At 41.3% G+C, this 14,585-nt stretch overlaps 1 protein-coding gene across 1 annotated transcript; it reads left to right on the forward strand.

Annotated features, from left to right (window-relative positions):
• Positions 1-8,437: 8,437 nt before the first annotated feature.
• On the forward strand, positions 8,438-9,373 carry LOC125111135 (olfactory receptor 8B3-like). Its single transcript, XM_047752965.1, has one exon. The coding sequence runs from the start codon at positions 8,438-8,440 to the stop codon at positions 9,371-9,373; it is 936 nt and encodes a 311-aa protein (XP_047608921.1).
• The last annotated feature ends 5,212 nt before the right edge of the window (positions 9,374-14,585 follow it).

The raw sequence follows: 14,585 nt of genomic DNA on the forward strand, positions 1-14,585 counted from the left end.
AATCTTTGTCTGTGGGTTTCGTCAGTGGGTAGGAGATTCAATGTGTTTATTGATAATATTTTTGGTGGCAGCCGTCTTACCTTATTTCTTTCTCCTCTTGGTGAAGGAAGTTTGAGTCTTTTCGCCAGCCATTTCCAATTTATTAATGTACGTCTTTTTTCAAAATCTCCATTTTCCTTTCTTTTTCCGTCCTGTGTCTTTTTAAGGAAGACTTTAAGAATTAAGCTCATCTTTGTTTTATTTTTAAGTTATCATTATGAAGTTTCCCTTTTTTCACTTGGAAAAGCAGAAATGGTTCTGCTAATCATTAGTAAAGTAACACATTTGGCTTTTCAACATCATTAGTAAAGTGAAACGTTTGGGTTTTTAAAGTCATTGATTTGAATGATCAGTAATGTAATATCTTGTGCATTGTGGCGTTTCTTCAATATCGCTTGCGCCATTGGAAGCATGAATGAGATAAGCTGTCTCTACACTTCTCCTTCTCCCTGCACTTGTCAGGAATATGACACCTTTCAGTGCCTGTGTTTCTCAATTATAGCAGATTCCATAAAGACTCTCCTCAAATACACCCCACTTGCAAACTGTGAATATGATGCATTTAAACGCTTACATATACACCTCAGAGATTTCATATTCATCACTACATTTGAAGTAGTATTTGGTTTTCAATACGTATTTACTATATGGGAAAAACACTGAGCGTCAGAGAGGATAGTGATTTACTTAAAATCACACTGCTGCTTTCTGAAAAATTTTAGAATCAACACTTAGCCTTCTGATTTCAGGTCAACTACTTTTTCTAGCATACTTTCTGTCTACTTCATTTATTTTAAGGAATAGAAGATATGAGCAAGCTTTTCTTTGAAGGCAGACTTTCTGTAAAAAAAAGTGTGAAATGAAATGTTTTCAGGGTCTTGTAATTCAGAGAAGAGGGTTGGGGAGGAAAAATTTCCCATGAGCGTGTCCTAGCCCACCATGCAAAGAGACACAGTCAGTACATAAGAGGTCCCTCAGGGATGAACAGTGAGATTTAGAAAGTGCATTTCCTTCTGAATTTGTATCGTGCTCAGGAGAGTATTGTCATTATCTTTCACTGTTCATAAGGCTTTGATTAACACTTATTATACACAAATGATCACATACTAACAGCGGTTTGGGGAAGGAAGACCAATTTGTGGAGAACTAGGTAGAGAGAGGACAACCTCTTAAGGAGATAAACTAGTGATTGGTAATTGAAACTCATATTAGGAGGAATGAATAGAACGTAAAATGATGAGAGAAGATAGCGCTTCTGTGACTCTGTTCTTTCTGGAGCCTTTAGAAACATTGTGGGTATCACCGGATTTCTCAGGATAGAAGAAAACTGACATTATTCCGTTGTTGGTGTTAAATGACAAAACCAGTGGATCTGGGAACCAAAAAAAAAATTCCTCCTGTTTTGTTGGTTTCTGTATGCTACTCTCATAGAGATTTTTCAAAAATTAAAACATAGTTAATTTTCAGCATTGTCTAATTTGGAGTTTTTTTAAGCTAGAGAATCCTCAACTTGCACTTGAGAGAGCAATGTTAATTTGAAAGCATATGTGGTGTATAAGTTCATTTTTACAATGTCTTTTTTAGAAAAGTATCTTGGGTTATTTTCTTTTGAGAATATAGGCAAAGAGATGACCCCACCCACTTAAAAATCTTTAACATGATGTCCAGAGTCAATTTAAACATGTTCTAATATCACTGCCATAACATTTGCTAGTTTACTGGTTTTTTCATCTCCATTCACTCTTTAGCTATTTTGAAATTTATCCTAGTCACATTGTTGGCTCTCTTGTTTGTTTTTAGATGCTCATTGCTAAATGCTTGACTTGCGGTTTTATTTATTTATTTATTTATTTATTTGTGTCTTTTGTCTTTTTAGGGCCCCACTTCCAGCATATGGTGGTTCCCAGGCTTCGGGTCTAATTGGAGCTGTAGCTGCCTGCCTACACCAGAGCCACAGCAGTGGCAGATCCAAGTTGAATCTGCAACCTGCACCAGAGCTCACTGAAATGTTGGATCTTTAACCCACTGAGCGAGGCCAGGGATTGAACCTGCATCCTGTTGTTTCCTAGCTGGATTTGTTTCTGTTGTGCCTGATGGGATTTCTGGCTTATGGTTTTAAATGACGACTCATATCTCATCCCCTGATCCAATATTAATATGCTTGATTTTCACTTAACGAGTTCATTTATATGAAATAATTGAGGAGTTCCCGTCGTGGCTCAGCGGCTAACAAATCCGACTAGGAACCATGAGGTTTTGGGTTTGATCGCTTTTGGGTTTGATCGCTGGCATCCATCAGTGGGTTAAGGATTCAGTGTTGCCGTGAGCTGTGGTGTAGGTCACAGACAGGGCTTGGATCCTGCATTGCTGTGGCTCTGGCATAGGCAGGCAGCTACAGCTCTGATTAGACTCCTAGCCTGGGCATCTCCATATGCCTCGGGTGCAGCCAAAGAGTAGACAAAAAGACAAAAAAGACACAAAATAATTGATCTTTGTCATATTTTTCATTTTGTTCTTCTTTTAGTCACTGTCTCTTCTGATCACTTTGTTGTCCATATTGAAAGAAAAGTGTGTCTCAACAGGCAAACACTTTGGGAAGCTTTGTAGGTGGCATCGAGTGTGTTCAATCTGTTATATATTTTATAGTATTTAAGGTGGCTCAAAGAGTGGGTTACAATTGACCATTCATCTTTTATTTAATGTGATTCAAAATACAAATGAAACCTCTTTCAATCTCAGACAAATCTCATTCTTTAAAACTAGGTTTCATTCTTTTGGATGATTTTGCAACAATTATCAGAAAGCCATGTGCATACGGATTGTAAACGTCAAGGTTGGCCAGGTTCCAGGAGGGGCAACTTACATTTTTAATCATTGCATTTAAATGCTTTGGAGCTCTATGGACTTCTTTCAAAAGGGAGGGATATGCCAGAGAAAACAGGTCACTTGTTTTCCATGCACAGGATAGAATAGCCATGTGTAGATTTTGGTTCTATTTATCAGTTGAAATGGGATGAAAGAAGGTGTGGGGTAAAATATAACTCTATTGAAGTTGTCCCCTGGCTGAGACTCAAACAGGGAAGCCATGGGCCTCCACTTTGCTTGCATGCTTGCAGGACAGAGCTGTTTCTATGTCAGTGAGAAAGCTTTGGTTTTCTAGGCCTGACAGAAATGGTCCTCTGAGTGAAGGACCAGAATGTCCCCTGACTACATCCTGAATTGGTTTGATGTAAACTTCCTCTAAGGGAGCTACTGTGATTGCTCAGGGTCAGGCTTGGAATGAACAGGAAGAGAGTGCCCTGTGGTTAAGACCTGAGGAAAACTGGAAGTAACAGCGGTTCTGATTTCTATAACCCTTTCATTCCTGACCCCGTACTTACTGCAACCCATTGTACATTCCACTTTGTATTGTTTCCCGACACACACATACACACACACACACACACACACAGGCACACATACACAGACACAGACACACAGGGGTGTCTTCAAGTGTTGTATTTTATGAGGTCACTGCCTATCATCAGCTGCATGGCACACAACCCACTTTTCATCTTTGCAGACACATTCAGGTCCGTGGCTCCTGGCGCCACTGCCTGAGGGCCAAGGCTAAGCAGGAAATACTTGTTGGATCCAGCAAGAGGGAATGGTTGTTGAAGGGGTCATCCATTGAGTTAGGTAACAACTAGAGCAGCAAACAACACTCCCATTTTGTGCCCATATTTGATGATGTGTGCAATGGGTTGTATGTCTCATCTGAGAGAAAGTCATACAGGTAGTTTTTGTCATTAGAGCGTAGTGGAGTTGCGTGCTACCCATGGACACTTTCACATCAGTCTTATGTACTGAGAATTGTTCATGCAATGTGATTATGATGAATTGATGTCCACATTGAGGACAGGCAGTAGTTTTTCAAAGTTGGGTATAGCTGATTTTTCTCTCAAGCCCAGGAACATTTCATTGTATATTCAGCCTGGCACCAGATGAAGTAATTGTTTTATATGCCGGGTTTGTTGTCCAAAATCTGTACCTTTTTACACATGACAAGCTCAGTGTTGGTCAGTTTTCCATTCTGAGGCAGCGACCTCTTCCTTGGTGAGTGGGACTCAGATAGAATCACCTGGGCTCTTTAAGTCTCTCTGTGATGTAAAATGTAATAGATCCACGTCAGATATTAATGTATGGAACATATAGTGTGTTCTGATTGCTCTTAGCAGCGGTGTTGCTTTTTTTTTCAATCCTATCACGTCTGCCAGGAGATCCTGGTTACCATTTCATAGATAATGAAGCTAAAGCTCAGAGATGTTCATGGCTTTTTCTAAATTACAGTTGAGAAGTGGTACAGCTGAGACCAGGACTTGGGTATTCAGATTCTCAATAGCAGGTTTAAAAAACTTATACTGAATGTACCAGTGAAACATGGACAGTGGTCTTAGTGCATGAAATGCTTCTGGATACAAAAATAGGTGCAAACATTAGAAATTAAGAAAAATATCTGTAGCGTATCATTCGCATTTCATTGATAGGTGTTGCTTAATTTAGAATATTAGGGTGGTCTGTAACAGGCATTGTTACTCACAGGTGCTTGCTCAGCGCCAGAGTCAGCAGTAAGTTCTTCCTTTCAAGCCCTTTTTGAACCTTCACGTCAGTGATATTGACAAGCACTGGTGTGATTAGCGCATTCTGCTCTGTTCCCCTCTTCTTGCACAATGTACATTTCCCAGAGAGACATTCTCGCAGTGAGCCGTAGCAGGTGACTGAGTTCTAGACATGATGGACATAATTCCAGGGCTGAGGTGTGCCCTTTGCACATCCTCTCTGTGCTGATCACATGACCTTGAGGCCCTCCTTTGGTGATAAAGCCAAGAAGGAAAAGCCAGAGAGGGATGGTGGTAGAGTCAGGAAGGAGAATGGCAGACTGGATGAAGCTGCCATTAAGTGGGGCATAGACAGGGCTCTGGTGTGCTGGCAGTATTCTACTTATAAATCTATCTGGTGATTTTAAGCTGTCCAGTTTATTTTTTTTTTTGTCTTTTTTTTTTTTTTTTGCTATTTCTTTGGGCCGCTCCTGAGGCACATGGAGGTTCCCAGGCTAGGGGTCTAATCGGAGCTGCAGGCCCCGGCCTACACCAGAGCCACAGCAACACAGGATCCGAGCCGCATCTGCAACCTACACCACAGCTCACGGCAACGCCAGATCCTTAACCCACTGAGCATGGGCAGGGACCGAACCCGCAACCTCATGGTTCCTAGTCGGATTTGTTAAGCACTGCACCACAACAGGAACTCCCTAAGCTGTCCATTTTATAGTACATTTTTGAAGTGTGTGTTCTAAGCTTTCACACATGTATTTTTGCTTTGTATCACAGTCAATTAAGGTTACAAAAGTTTGATGAATTTTACTTAAACATCAAAGTATTTGGTAAGCCAAGATTGAAAATAACAATCTAAATGTATGGAATCAGCCGTCCTAGTACAGATCAGCTCCCTTCGTGGAAATCAGCAAGATTGAGTAGTAGGTACAACGTTCTCCAAACCTGTTTATGGCAGAGATAATCCTTTTACCAGATTCAGTGAAGAATTTCCACCAGTGTCTGTGGGTGGAAGAACGTCAGTGAACAAGCTCAAATTGTATATTTGTAGTAGATGTGAAACCTTATATTTAATTTAATGGTATAGGAAAGGGGAGTTAAGTCTTATTCCCTATTACATAATTTTATTTTCTTTCACTTTCTTCACACAGTCTCTCCCTAAGACCTTCCTCAGTTATTTTTCAATTGAAATATAAACAATATCATGTTGGCTTGAGATGTATTGCTTGGTATGTATATCACAGTGCTTTGAAAATTAAATACATTATGAAGAGGGAACGGGATGGACTGTGAGTGTTGGGTTAGTAGATGCAAACTGTGACCTTAGAATGGACAAGGAGTGACTGCCTAGGAACTTCCGGATGCCGTAGGCAGGGCCAAAAAAATTAAAGAAATAAAAAATTAGAAATTGCAGAGTCATTATAACTCTGCAGGTATAGTTCAGTTAAAACCTAAAAAGGACCTGAGGTTGTATAGTGCCTGAGGGAAAAGGATGAAAGTCAGTGTGGCTGCAGACTAATGTTTAGCACGTGAGAGATGTGAAAATTGTTCTGAAGGTTTTCAACAGAGAACACTATAGTTTACAGAATTATGTATGGCGTGCCTCCTCTGTGCTGTGTAGTATACATAGCACCACAAAGGAAGTAGTAAGCAAGCCAGAAGAGATGTTTTCCTTTATAGAACTTATAGTTTATCAGGGCTCCTAGGAATTAAAGAGAAGATGTCTGATAGGTTTTATGATGAAGCACCTCCTAGAAGTTTTGAGAGGGTAAATAATGACAGCTGACATTGTCTGACTGTGTACCACGTGCCGAGTCCTGTTCTGTTTTGTGTACTGTTTTTCATTTAATCATAAAGGCAACCCAATGAAAGAGATGCTATTGTTCTCATCACTCTTGTAGAAATTATGAATCTGAGGCATGGAGAGTTCAAGGACCATGCCCCTGTTAGTGAGCATGGGGTTAGGATTCAAAGCCATACAGTCCAACTCTACAGCCTCACTTTTTTGTGTAATAAGAAGGAAATGATGACCTCACTTAATGAAATATTATATTAAAGGATCCAGCTGCATCCTCATTTAGAAATTTCCAATAGGTGTTTCAATGTAATAACTGTAAAAGTGAGAAAAAGTTGAAATTAAATTTTTTTGAGATAACTGATGAGGGTCAAAACCTAACATGATTTGCTATAGTCTATGCACAATTTCAAGTAATGCTCTTAAAAAAACCAATAGGCAGACTCTGGAGTTTTTGTTTGTTTTTTCTTGCTTTTCTAGGGCCATACTAGTGGCACATGGAGGTTCCCAGACTAGGGGTCTAATCAAAGCTGTAGCTGCCAGCTTACACCAGGGCCACAGCAACACCATATCCAAGCCTCCTCTGCAACCTACACCATAGCTCACGGCAACGCCAGATCCTTACCCCACTGAGCAAGGCCAGGGATCGAACCCGCAACCTCATGGTTCCTAGTCAGATTCGTTAACCACTGAGCCCCGACGGGAACTCTGAGGTTGGAAAATTTATGTAGGATATTGGAAGACACTGAGAAAGAACCTATGCAATAGATTTCCTTAAGAGATGAAGATAATAGGAAGATGGGAGTTAATTTTTGCCTCTGCCTTGGGAATGTAGAGTCCCTGGAGTCACCTGTAAGCTGGATTACATATTGAGTCCCTAAGGAACTAAAGAGACAGTGTGGTTCATGGTGTAAATACCATGCTCTAATTTTCTTTTGTTTGTAGACTCTAGTGCCTGGTAGAGACGCTTAGCAAGTTTCTACTCTGTGTATGTTCAGCTGTGCTCGGTCTTTACATTCACATTCCATCTTCTGTGCCTTATCAAGTGGCAAAGCTGGTGACAATGCGATTTATTTTTCCTTGCTGCTTGAGAAGACTCAAAGTCATAATCTGACAGTAATATGTGTAGTTCAGAAAGATTCCAGGGTATATCCGAAATGAAGTCTGGGTTGCATCCTCTTAGAATAAAGGAACCACTGCCCCTGAACCTGGAACTGCCTTTCCAGGAACACAGGGCAAACAGCAAGGGTAAGACGGTTCGAAGGTTGCTGACTTAAGGACAGTGAGTTTCTGAATACTGTTGATATTACCATCCTTCTGGTTTTGAGATGGAAAACCAGGGATGTGAGATCTGCCCGTTTCTTTCCCACTTTGTGCAGTCCTGAGGTTCAAGTGCCACTGTTGGGAGAATGTGTTCCAGGAAGATCAGAGGGTATTCTGCGATTAGGAGGCTCAGCAAGTGCAATATCTGAGTCAGTAGGTTCTATCTGTGGGCAGACTCTCAGTCTCCCACATGAGGGAGTAAGGTAACTCCTCTGAGCTTTTGTTCCCATGGTTTCTGGGAAGAGAGAATCTTTTTGATTCTCACCCCAGCAGGTCTAATCTGCATAAGAGGCCAGCACCTGGCAGCTGGGGTCTCTGCTTACCATTGTTATGGTGAAGAGAGGGCTTAAATGACTGAAGAAAGGGTTTCTGTCCTAGTTCATCCCTTCTCTTATCCCTTAGTTTTGCCCAGCAGCCATGTTTGCATATTGCAGCACTGCCTTCCCTTTGTGGGCTAAGTCTGTGATGCTCTTTGTTTACTTGAGCTTATCAAGACTTGAATATATGGAAGTCCTTGCCATTCCCAGTCATGATAATGTTGGAGGCAGATGCTGAGGGTCCTGGCTGGGCTAGTCTCAGCCATGCCCAGTCTATTCGCCCTCTTGCAGGGGGAGCTGTTGTGAGGAGAGCTGAGTTGATCTCTCATGTAACCCTTTTCTCCTGTGTCCCCAGATCCTCTTAGAGAAGAATGGCTCCTGGAAATGGTTCATTTGTGACTGACTTCATTCTGGTGGGCTTAACGGACCATCCAGCTCTCCAACTTCCTTTGTTCCTGCTGTTCCTAGTAATGTATATGGCCACTGTGCTGGGAAATTTTGGCTTGATCACAGTAATTGGGCTGAATTCCCACCTGCACACCCCCATGTACTTTTTCCTCTTCAACTTGTCCTTCATAGATCTCTGCTATTCTTCAGTGTTTACACCAGAAATGCTCACACATTTCTTATCAGAGAAGAAGATTATCTCTTACCTGGGGTGCATGACTCAGCTCTTCTTTTTCTGTTTTTTTGGTATTTCTGAATGCTATGTGCTGACTGCGATGGCGTATGATCGCTATGTGGCCATCTGTAACCCCCTGTTGTATAACATTGCCATGTCCCCTAAAGTGTGTTCCAGCCTTATGCTTGCTTGCTACTTGATGGCATTTTCTGGTGCCATGGCTCACACTGGATGCATGCTGAGACTGACCTTCTGTGATGCAGACACCATCAACCATTACTTCTGTGACATCCTCCCTGTGCTCCAGCTCTCCTGCACAAGTACCTACATCAATGAAATGGTACTCTTCATTGTGTCATGCATCAACATCATTGTGCCCAGTCTCACCATCTTTGTGTCTTATGGCCTCATCCTCTTCAACATCCTTCGCATCAGCTCCATGGAGAGCAGGTCCAAAGCCTTCAGCACCTGCAGTTCCCACATAATTGCAATTTCTCTCTTCTTTGGATCGGGGACAATTATGTACCTCCAACCATCATCTTCTGGGTCTATGGATAAGGGGAAAATCTCTTCTGTCTTTTATACCAATGTGGTTCCCATGATGAATCCCTTAATCTACAGTTTGCGGAACAAAGATGTTAAATTTGCTCTGCGAAAAACCCTGAGGAGAAGATTCCGGTTTTGATTAGAATCTGTGTCTGTGGGTGTCGTCAGTGGGTAGGAGATTCAATGTGTTTATTGATAATATTTTTAGTGGCAGTCTTCTTCCCTTATTTCTTTCTTCCCTTGGTGAAGGAAGTTTGAGCCTTTCTCTAGCTGTTTACAATTTTTTAGAGTTGGTCTCTTTTTTAATCTCTGTTTTCCATCTTGTTTCTTATTTAGAAACACCTTACGGAGTTCCCGTCGTGACGCAGTGGTTAACGAATCTGACTAGTTACCATGAGGTTGCGGGTTCCATCCCTGCCCTTGCTCAGTGGGTTAAGGATACGGTGTTGCTGTGAGCTGTGGTGTAGGTTGCAGACCCGGCTCGGATCCCTTGTTGCTGTTGCTGTGGCTCTGGCGTAGACCCGAGGCTACAGGTCCGATTCGACCCCTAGCCTGGGAACCTCCATATGCTGCGGGAGCAGTCCTAGAATAGGCAAAAAGACAAAAAGACAAAAAAAAATAGAAACACCTTAAGAATTAAGCTCATGTCTGTTTATTTTTAAATTATCATTATGTATTTTCCTTTTTTTCACTTGAAAAAAGACAAATGGTTCTGCTAATGATTAGTAAAGTAACATGTTTGACTTCTTAAAGTCATTGATTTTGAATGATCAATAAAGTAATATCTTGTGCTTTTGGGGGGTTTATTAAATGCCTCTCGCGCCATTGGAAGCGTGACTGAGATAAGCTGTCTCTCCACGTCTCCTTCTCCCTGCACTTGTCAGGAATATGACTCCTTTCAATGCCTGTGTCTCTCAGTTATAGCAGGTTCCATAGAGACTATTATCAAACACACCCCACTTGCAAGCTGTGAATATGATGCATTTACAAGCTCCTTTCATATGTACCTCAGAAATTTCATATTCCTCTCTACATTAGAAGTAAAACATTTGGTTTTCAATACAGGTTTATTATATGGCAAGAACACTGAAAGTCAGAGAGGTTAATGATTTAGTCAAAGTCACACAGCTTTATGTAAAAGTCTAGAGTAGATGCTCATTCTCCTGATTTCAGGTCTACTACTCTTTCTAGTACACTTTCTGTCTACTTCATTTAAGTTTTCTTTTAAGAACTAGAAGGTATGAGCAAACTTTTCTTTGAAGGCAGACTTTGTGTAAAAAATAGTGTGAAATGAAATGTTTTCAGGGTCTTGTAATTCAGAGAAGAGGGTGTGGGAGGAAAAATTTCCCATGAGCATGTCCTAGCCCACCATGCAAAGAGACACAGTCAGTACATAAGAGGTCCCTCGGGGATGAACAGTGAGATTTAGAAAGTGCATTTCCTTCTGAATTTGTATTGTGTTCAGGAGAGTATTGTCATTATCTTCCACTGTTCATAAGGCCTTGATTAACCCTCATTATATGCAATGATCCCATATTAGCAGCAGTTTGGGGAATGAAGACCAATTTGTGGAGAACTAGGTAGAGACTGGAGAACCTCTTAAGGAAATAAACTAGTGGTTGGTAGTTGAAACTCAATTTAAAAAGAATGAATACAAAGTAAAGAGATGAGAAAAAATAATCGCTTCTGTGCCCCTCTTCTTCTTTCTGGAGAATTTAGAAATCTTATGCATGTCACAGGATTTCTCAGGATAGAAGAAAACTGACGTTATCCCGTTCTTAGAGTTAAATGGCCAAAACCAGTGGATCTGGAAACAAACAAAAATTCGTCCTGTTTTGTTGGTTTCTGTATGCTACTCTCATGGAGAATTTTATTATTTTTATTTATTTATTTTTTTGTCTTTTGTCTTTTGTCTGTTGTTGTTGTTGTTGTTGTTGCTATTTCTTGGGCCGCTCCCGCGGCATATGGAGATTCCCAGGCTAGGGGTTGAATCGGAGCTGTAGCCACCGGCCTACGCCAGAGCCACAGCAACGCAGGATCCGAGCCGCGTCTGCAACCTACACCACAGCTCACGGCAACGCCAAATCGTTAACCCACTGAGCAAGGGCAGGGACCGAATCCGCAACCTCATGGTTCCTAGTTTGATTCGTTAACCACTGTGCCATGACGGGAACTCCTCATTGAGAATTTTAAAGAATTAAAATATAGTTAATTTACAGTATGTCACAAATGGAGTTTTTAAACTACCAAATGCTCAACTTGCACTTGAGAGGGCAATGTTAATTTGAAAGCATATATGGTGAATAAGTTCATTTTTACAATGCCTTTTTTAGAAAAGTATGTTGGTTTATTTTTCTTTTGAGAAGATAGGCAAAGAGATGACCACCCACTTGAAAATCCTTAACATGATGTGAAGAAAGAATTTAAACATGTTCTAATATCACTACCATAACATCCCATAGTTTACTTTTTTATTTATTTTATTTTATTTTTTGTCTTTTTGCCATTTCTTGGGCTGCTCCTGCAGCATATGGAGGTTCCTAGGCTAGGGGTCGTATCAGAGCTGCAGCTGCCTGCCTACACCACAGCCACAGCAACTCGGGATCCAAGCCGAGTCTGCAACCTGCACCACAGCTCACGGCAACGCCGGATCCTTTAACCCGCTGAGCAAGGCCAGGGATCGAACCCGCAACCTCATGGTTCCTAGTCGGATTCGTTAACCACTGCGCCACGACGGGAACTCCCATAGTTCACTTTTTAAATCTCTGTTAGCTCTTTAGGTATTGTGAAATTTATCCTAGCCGGATTGTTGACCCTCTTGTTTGTTTTTAGATGCTCATTGCTAAATGCTTGACTTGCAGCTTTATTTATTTATTTATGTGTCTTTTGTCTTTTTAGGGCTCCACTTCCGGCATATGGATGTTCCCAGGGTAGGGGTCTAATTGGAGCTGTTGCTGCCCACCTAAACAGGAGCCACAGCAATGCCAGATCCAGGCCGCATCTGTGACCTGCACCATAGCTCACTGCAATGCCAGATCCTTAACCCACTGAGCGAGGCCAGGTATTGAACCTGCAGACTGAAGGTTCCTCGTCAGATTTGTTTCTGCTGCGCCCGATGGGAATTCCGGCTTAGGGTTTTAGACACACATCCCATCCCCTGAGCCAATATTAATATGCTTGATTTTCACCTAACGAGTTCACTTATATGAAATAATTGAGGAGTTCCCATTGTGGCACAGTGGTTAACGAATCTGACTAGGAACCATGAGGTTGCAGGTTTGATCCCTGGCCTTGCTCAGTGGTTAAGGATCCAGTGTTGCTGTGAGCCATGGTGTAGGTCGCAGACAGGGCTCGGTTCCTGCGTTGCTGTGGCTCTGGCATAGGCAGGCAGCTACAGCTCTGATTAGACCCCTAGCCTGGGCATCTCCATATGCTTCGGGTGCGGCCATTGAATCGACAAAAAGACAAAAAAGAAACGAAATGAGTGGTCTTTGTCAGCTTTTTTCATTTTGTTCTTCTTTTAGTCACTGTCTCTTCTGATCACGTTGTTTTCCATATTGAAAGACAAGTGTACCTCAACGGGCAAACACTTTGGGAAGCTTTGTAGGTGGCATCGAGTGTGTTCAATCTGTTATATAGTTTATAGTACTTAAGATGGCTCAAAGAGTGGGTTACAGTTGACCATTCATCTTTTAATTAACACGATTCAAGATACAAATGAAACCCTTTCGATCTCAGATAAATCTCATTCTTTAAAATTAGATTTCATTCTTTTGGAACAGGAAGAGAGTGCCCTGTGGTTAAGACCTGAGGAAAACTGGAAGTAACAGCGGTTCTGATTTCTATATCCCTTTCATTCCTGACCCCCCACTTTACTTCAACCCAGTGTACATTCCACTTTGTATTGATTCCTGACACACACACACAGGAGTGTCTTCAAGTCTTGTATTTTATGGGGTTACTGCCTATCATCAGCTGCATGGCACACAACCCACCTTTAATCTTTGCAGACACATTCAGGTCCTTGGCTCCTGGCTCCAGTGCCTGAGGGCCAAGGCTAAGCAGGAAATGCTGTTGAATCCAGCAAGAGGGAATGGTTGTTGAAGTGGTCATCCATTGAATTAGGTAACAACTAGAGCAGCAAACAACACTCCCATTTTGTGCCCATATTTGATGATGTGTGCATTGGGGTGGATGTCTGAACTGAGAGAAAGTCATACAGGTAGTTTTTGTCATTAGAGTGTAGTGGAGTTGCGTGCTACCCATGGACACTTTCATGTCAGTCTTATGTACTCAAAATTGTTCCTGAAATTTGATTATGATGAATTGAAGTCCATATTGAGGACAGACAATATTCTTCCCAAGTCTGATACAGCTGATTTTTCTTTCAAGAACAGGGACATTTCACTGATATTCAGCCTGGCACCAGATGAAGCAGTTGCTTTATATGTGGGGTTTGTTGTCCAAACCATTTACCTTTACACATTAAAGGTTCACTCAGTGTTGGTCAGCTTTCCATTCTGAGGCAGGATTCCCCCTTTCCTGGGTGAGTGGGAGGCAGATGGAATCCCCTGGGCTCTTTAAGTCTCTCTGTGACGGAAAATGTAATAGACCCACGTCAGATATTAATGTAGAGAATGTACAGGGTGTTCTGATGGCTCTTAGAGGTGGTGTTGCCTTTTCCCAGTCCTATCGCCTCTGCCAGGCTATGTGTTCCTCAGGAGAGAACTTGAGGAGCTTAAGCAAGGGGATCCTGGTTACCATTCCACAGACAATGAAACTAAATCTCATAGAAGTTCATGGCTTTTTCTAAATTACAGGGTGTTTTTAAAATTTTTTTTTTACGAATGTATATTTATTTCAAAAGCATAAAGGAACATTTACATTTGAACAAAGGGATAAACAGGTGTCTTGCAAAAATAATATTCATGAACTTTTTCTTTCAAATTTTTGAAGCAAAAATAACTAAAGTTGTGCACTATTGCTTTAGGAAAGGGAAGGGAACCACGAGGTGGTAAAGGAAGGAACACAGTCAACTTAATATCAAACAGGAGAAAGTAAAGTCACTCTGCTCAGCTATCAGTTTACAAATATTAAAAAGAAAAAGAGAACTAAATTACAGTTTATAAGTGGTAGAGCAGAGATCAGGACTTGGGTATTCAGATTCTAAATAGCAGGTTTAAAAAACTTATACTGAATGTACCAGTGAAACATGGACAGTGGTTTTACTGCATGAAATGCTTCTGGATACAAAAATAGGTGCAAACATTAGAAATTAAGAAAAATATCTGTAGCGGATCCTTCACATTTCATTGATAGGTATTGCTTAATTTAGAATATTCAGGGTGGTC

The sequence above is a fragment of the Phacochoerus africanus genome, chromosome 11 (genome assembly GCF_016906955.1).
Source record: "Phacochoerus africanus isolate WHEZ1 chromosome 11, ROS_Pafr_v1, whole genome shotgun sequence".
In the NCBI taxonomy this organism is placed as follows: domain Eukaryota; kingdom Metazoa; phylum Chordata; class Mammalia; order Artiodactyla; family Suidae; genus Phacochoerus; species Phacochoerus africanus.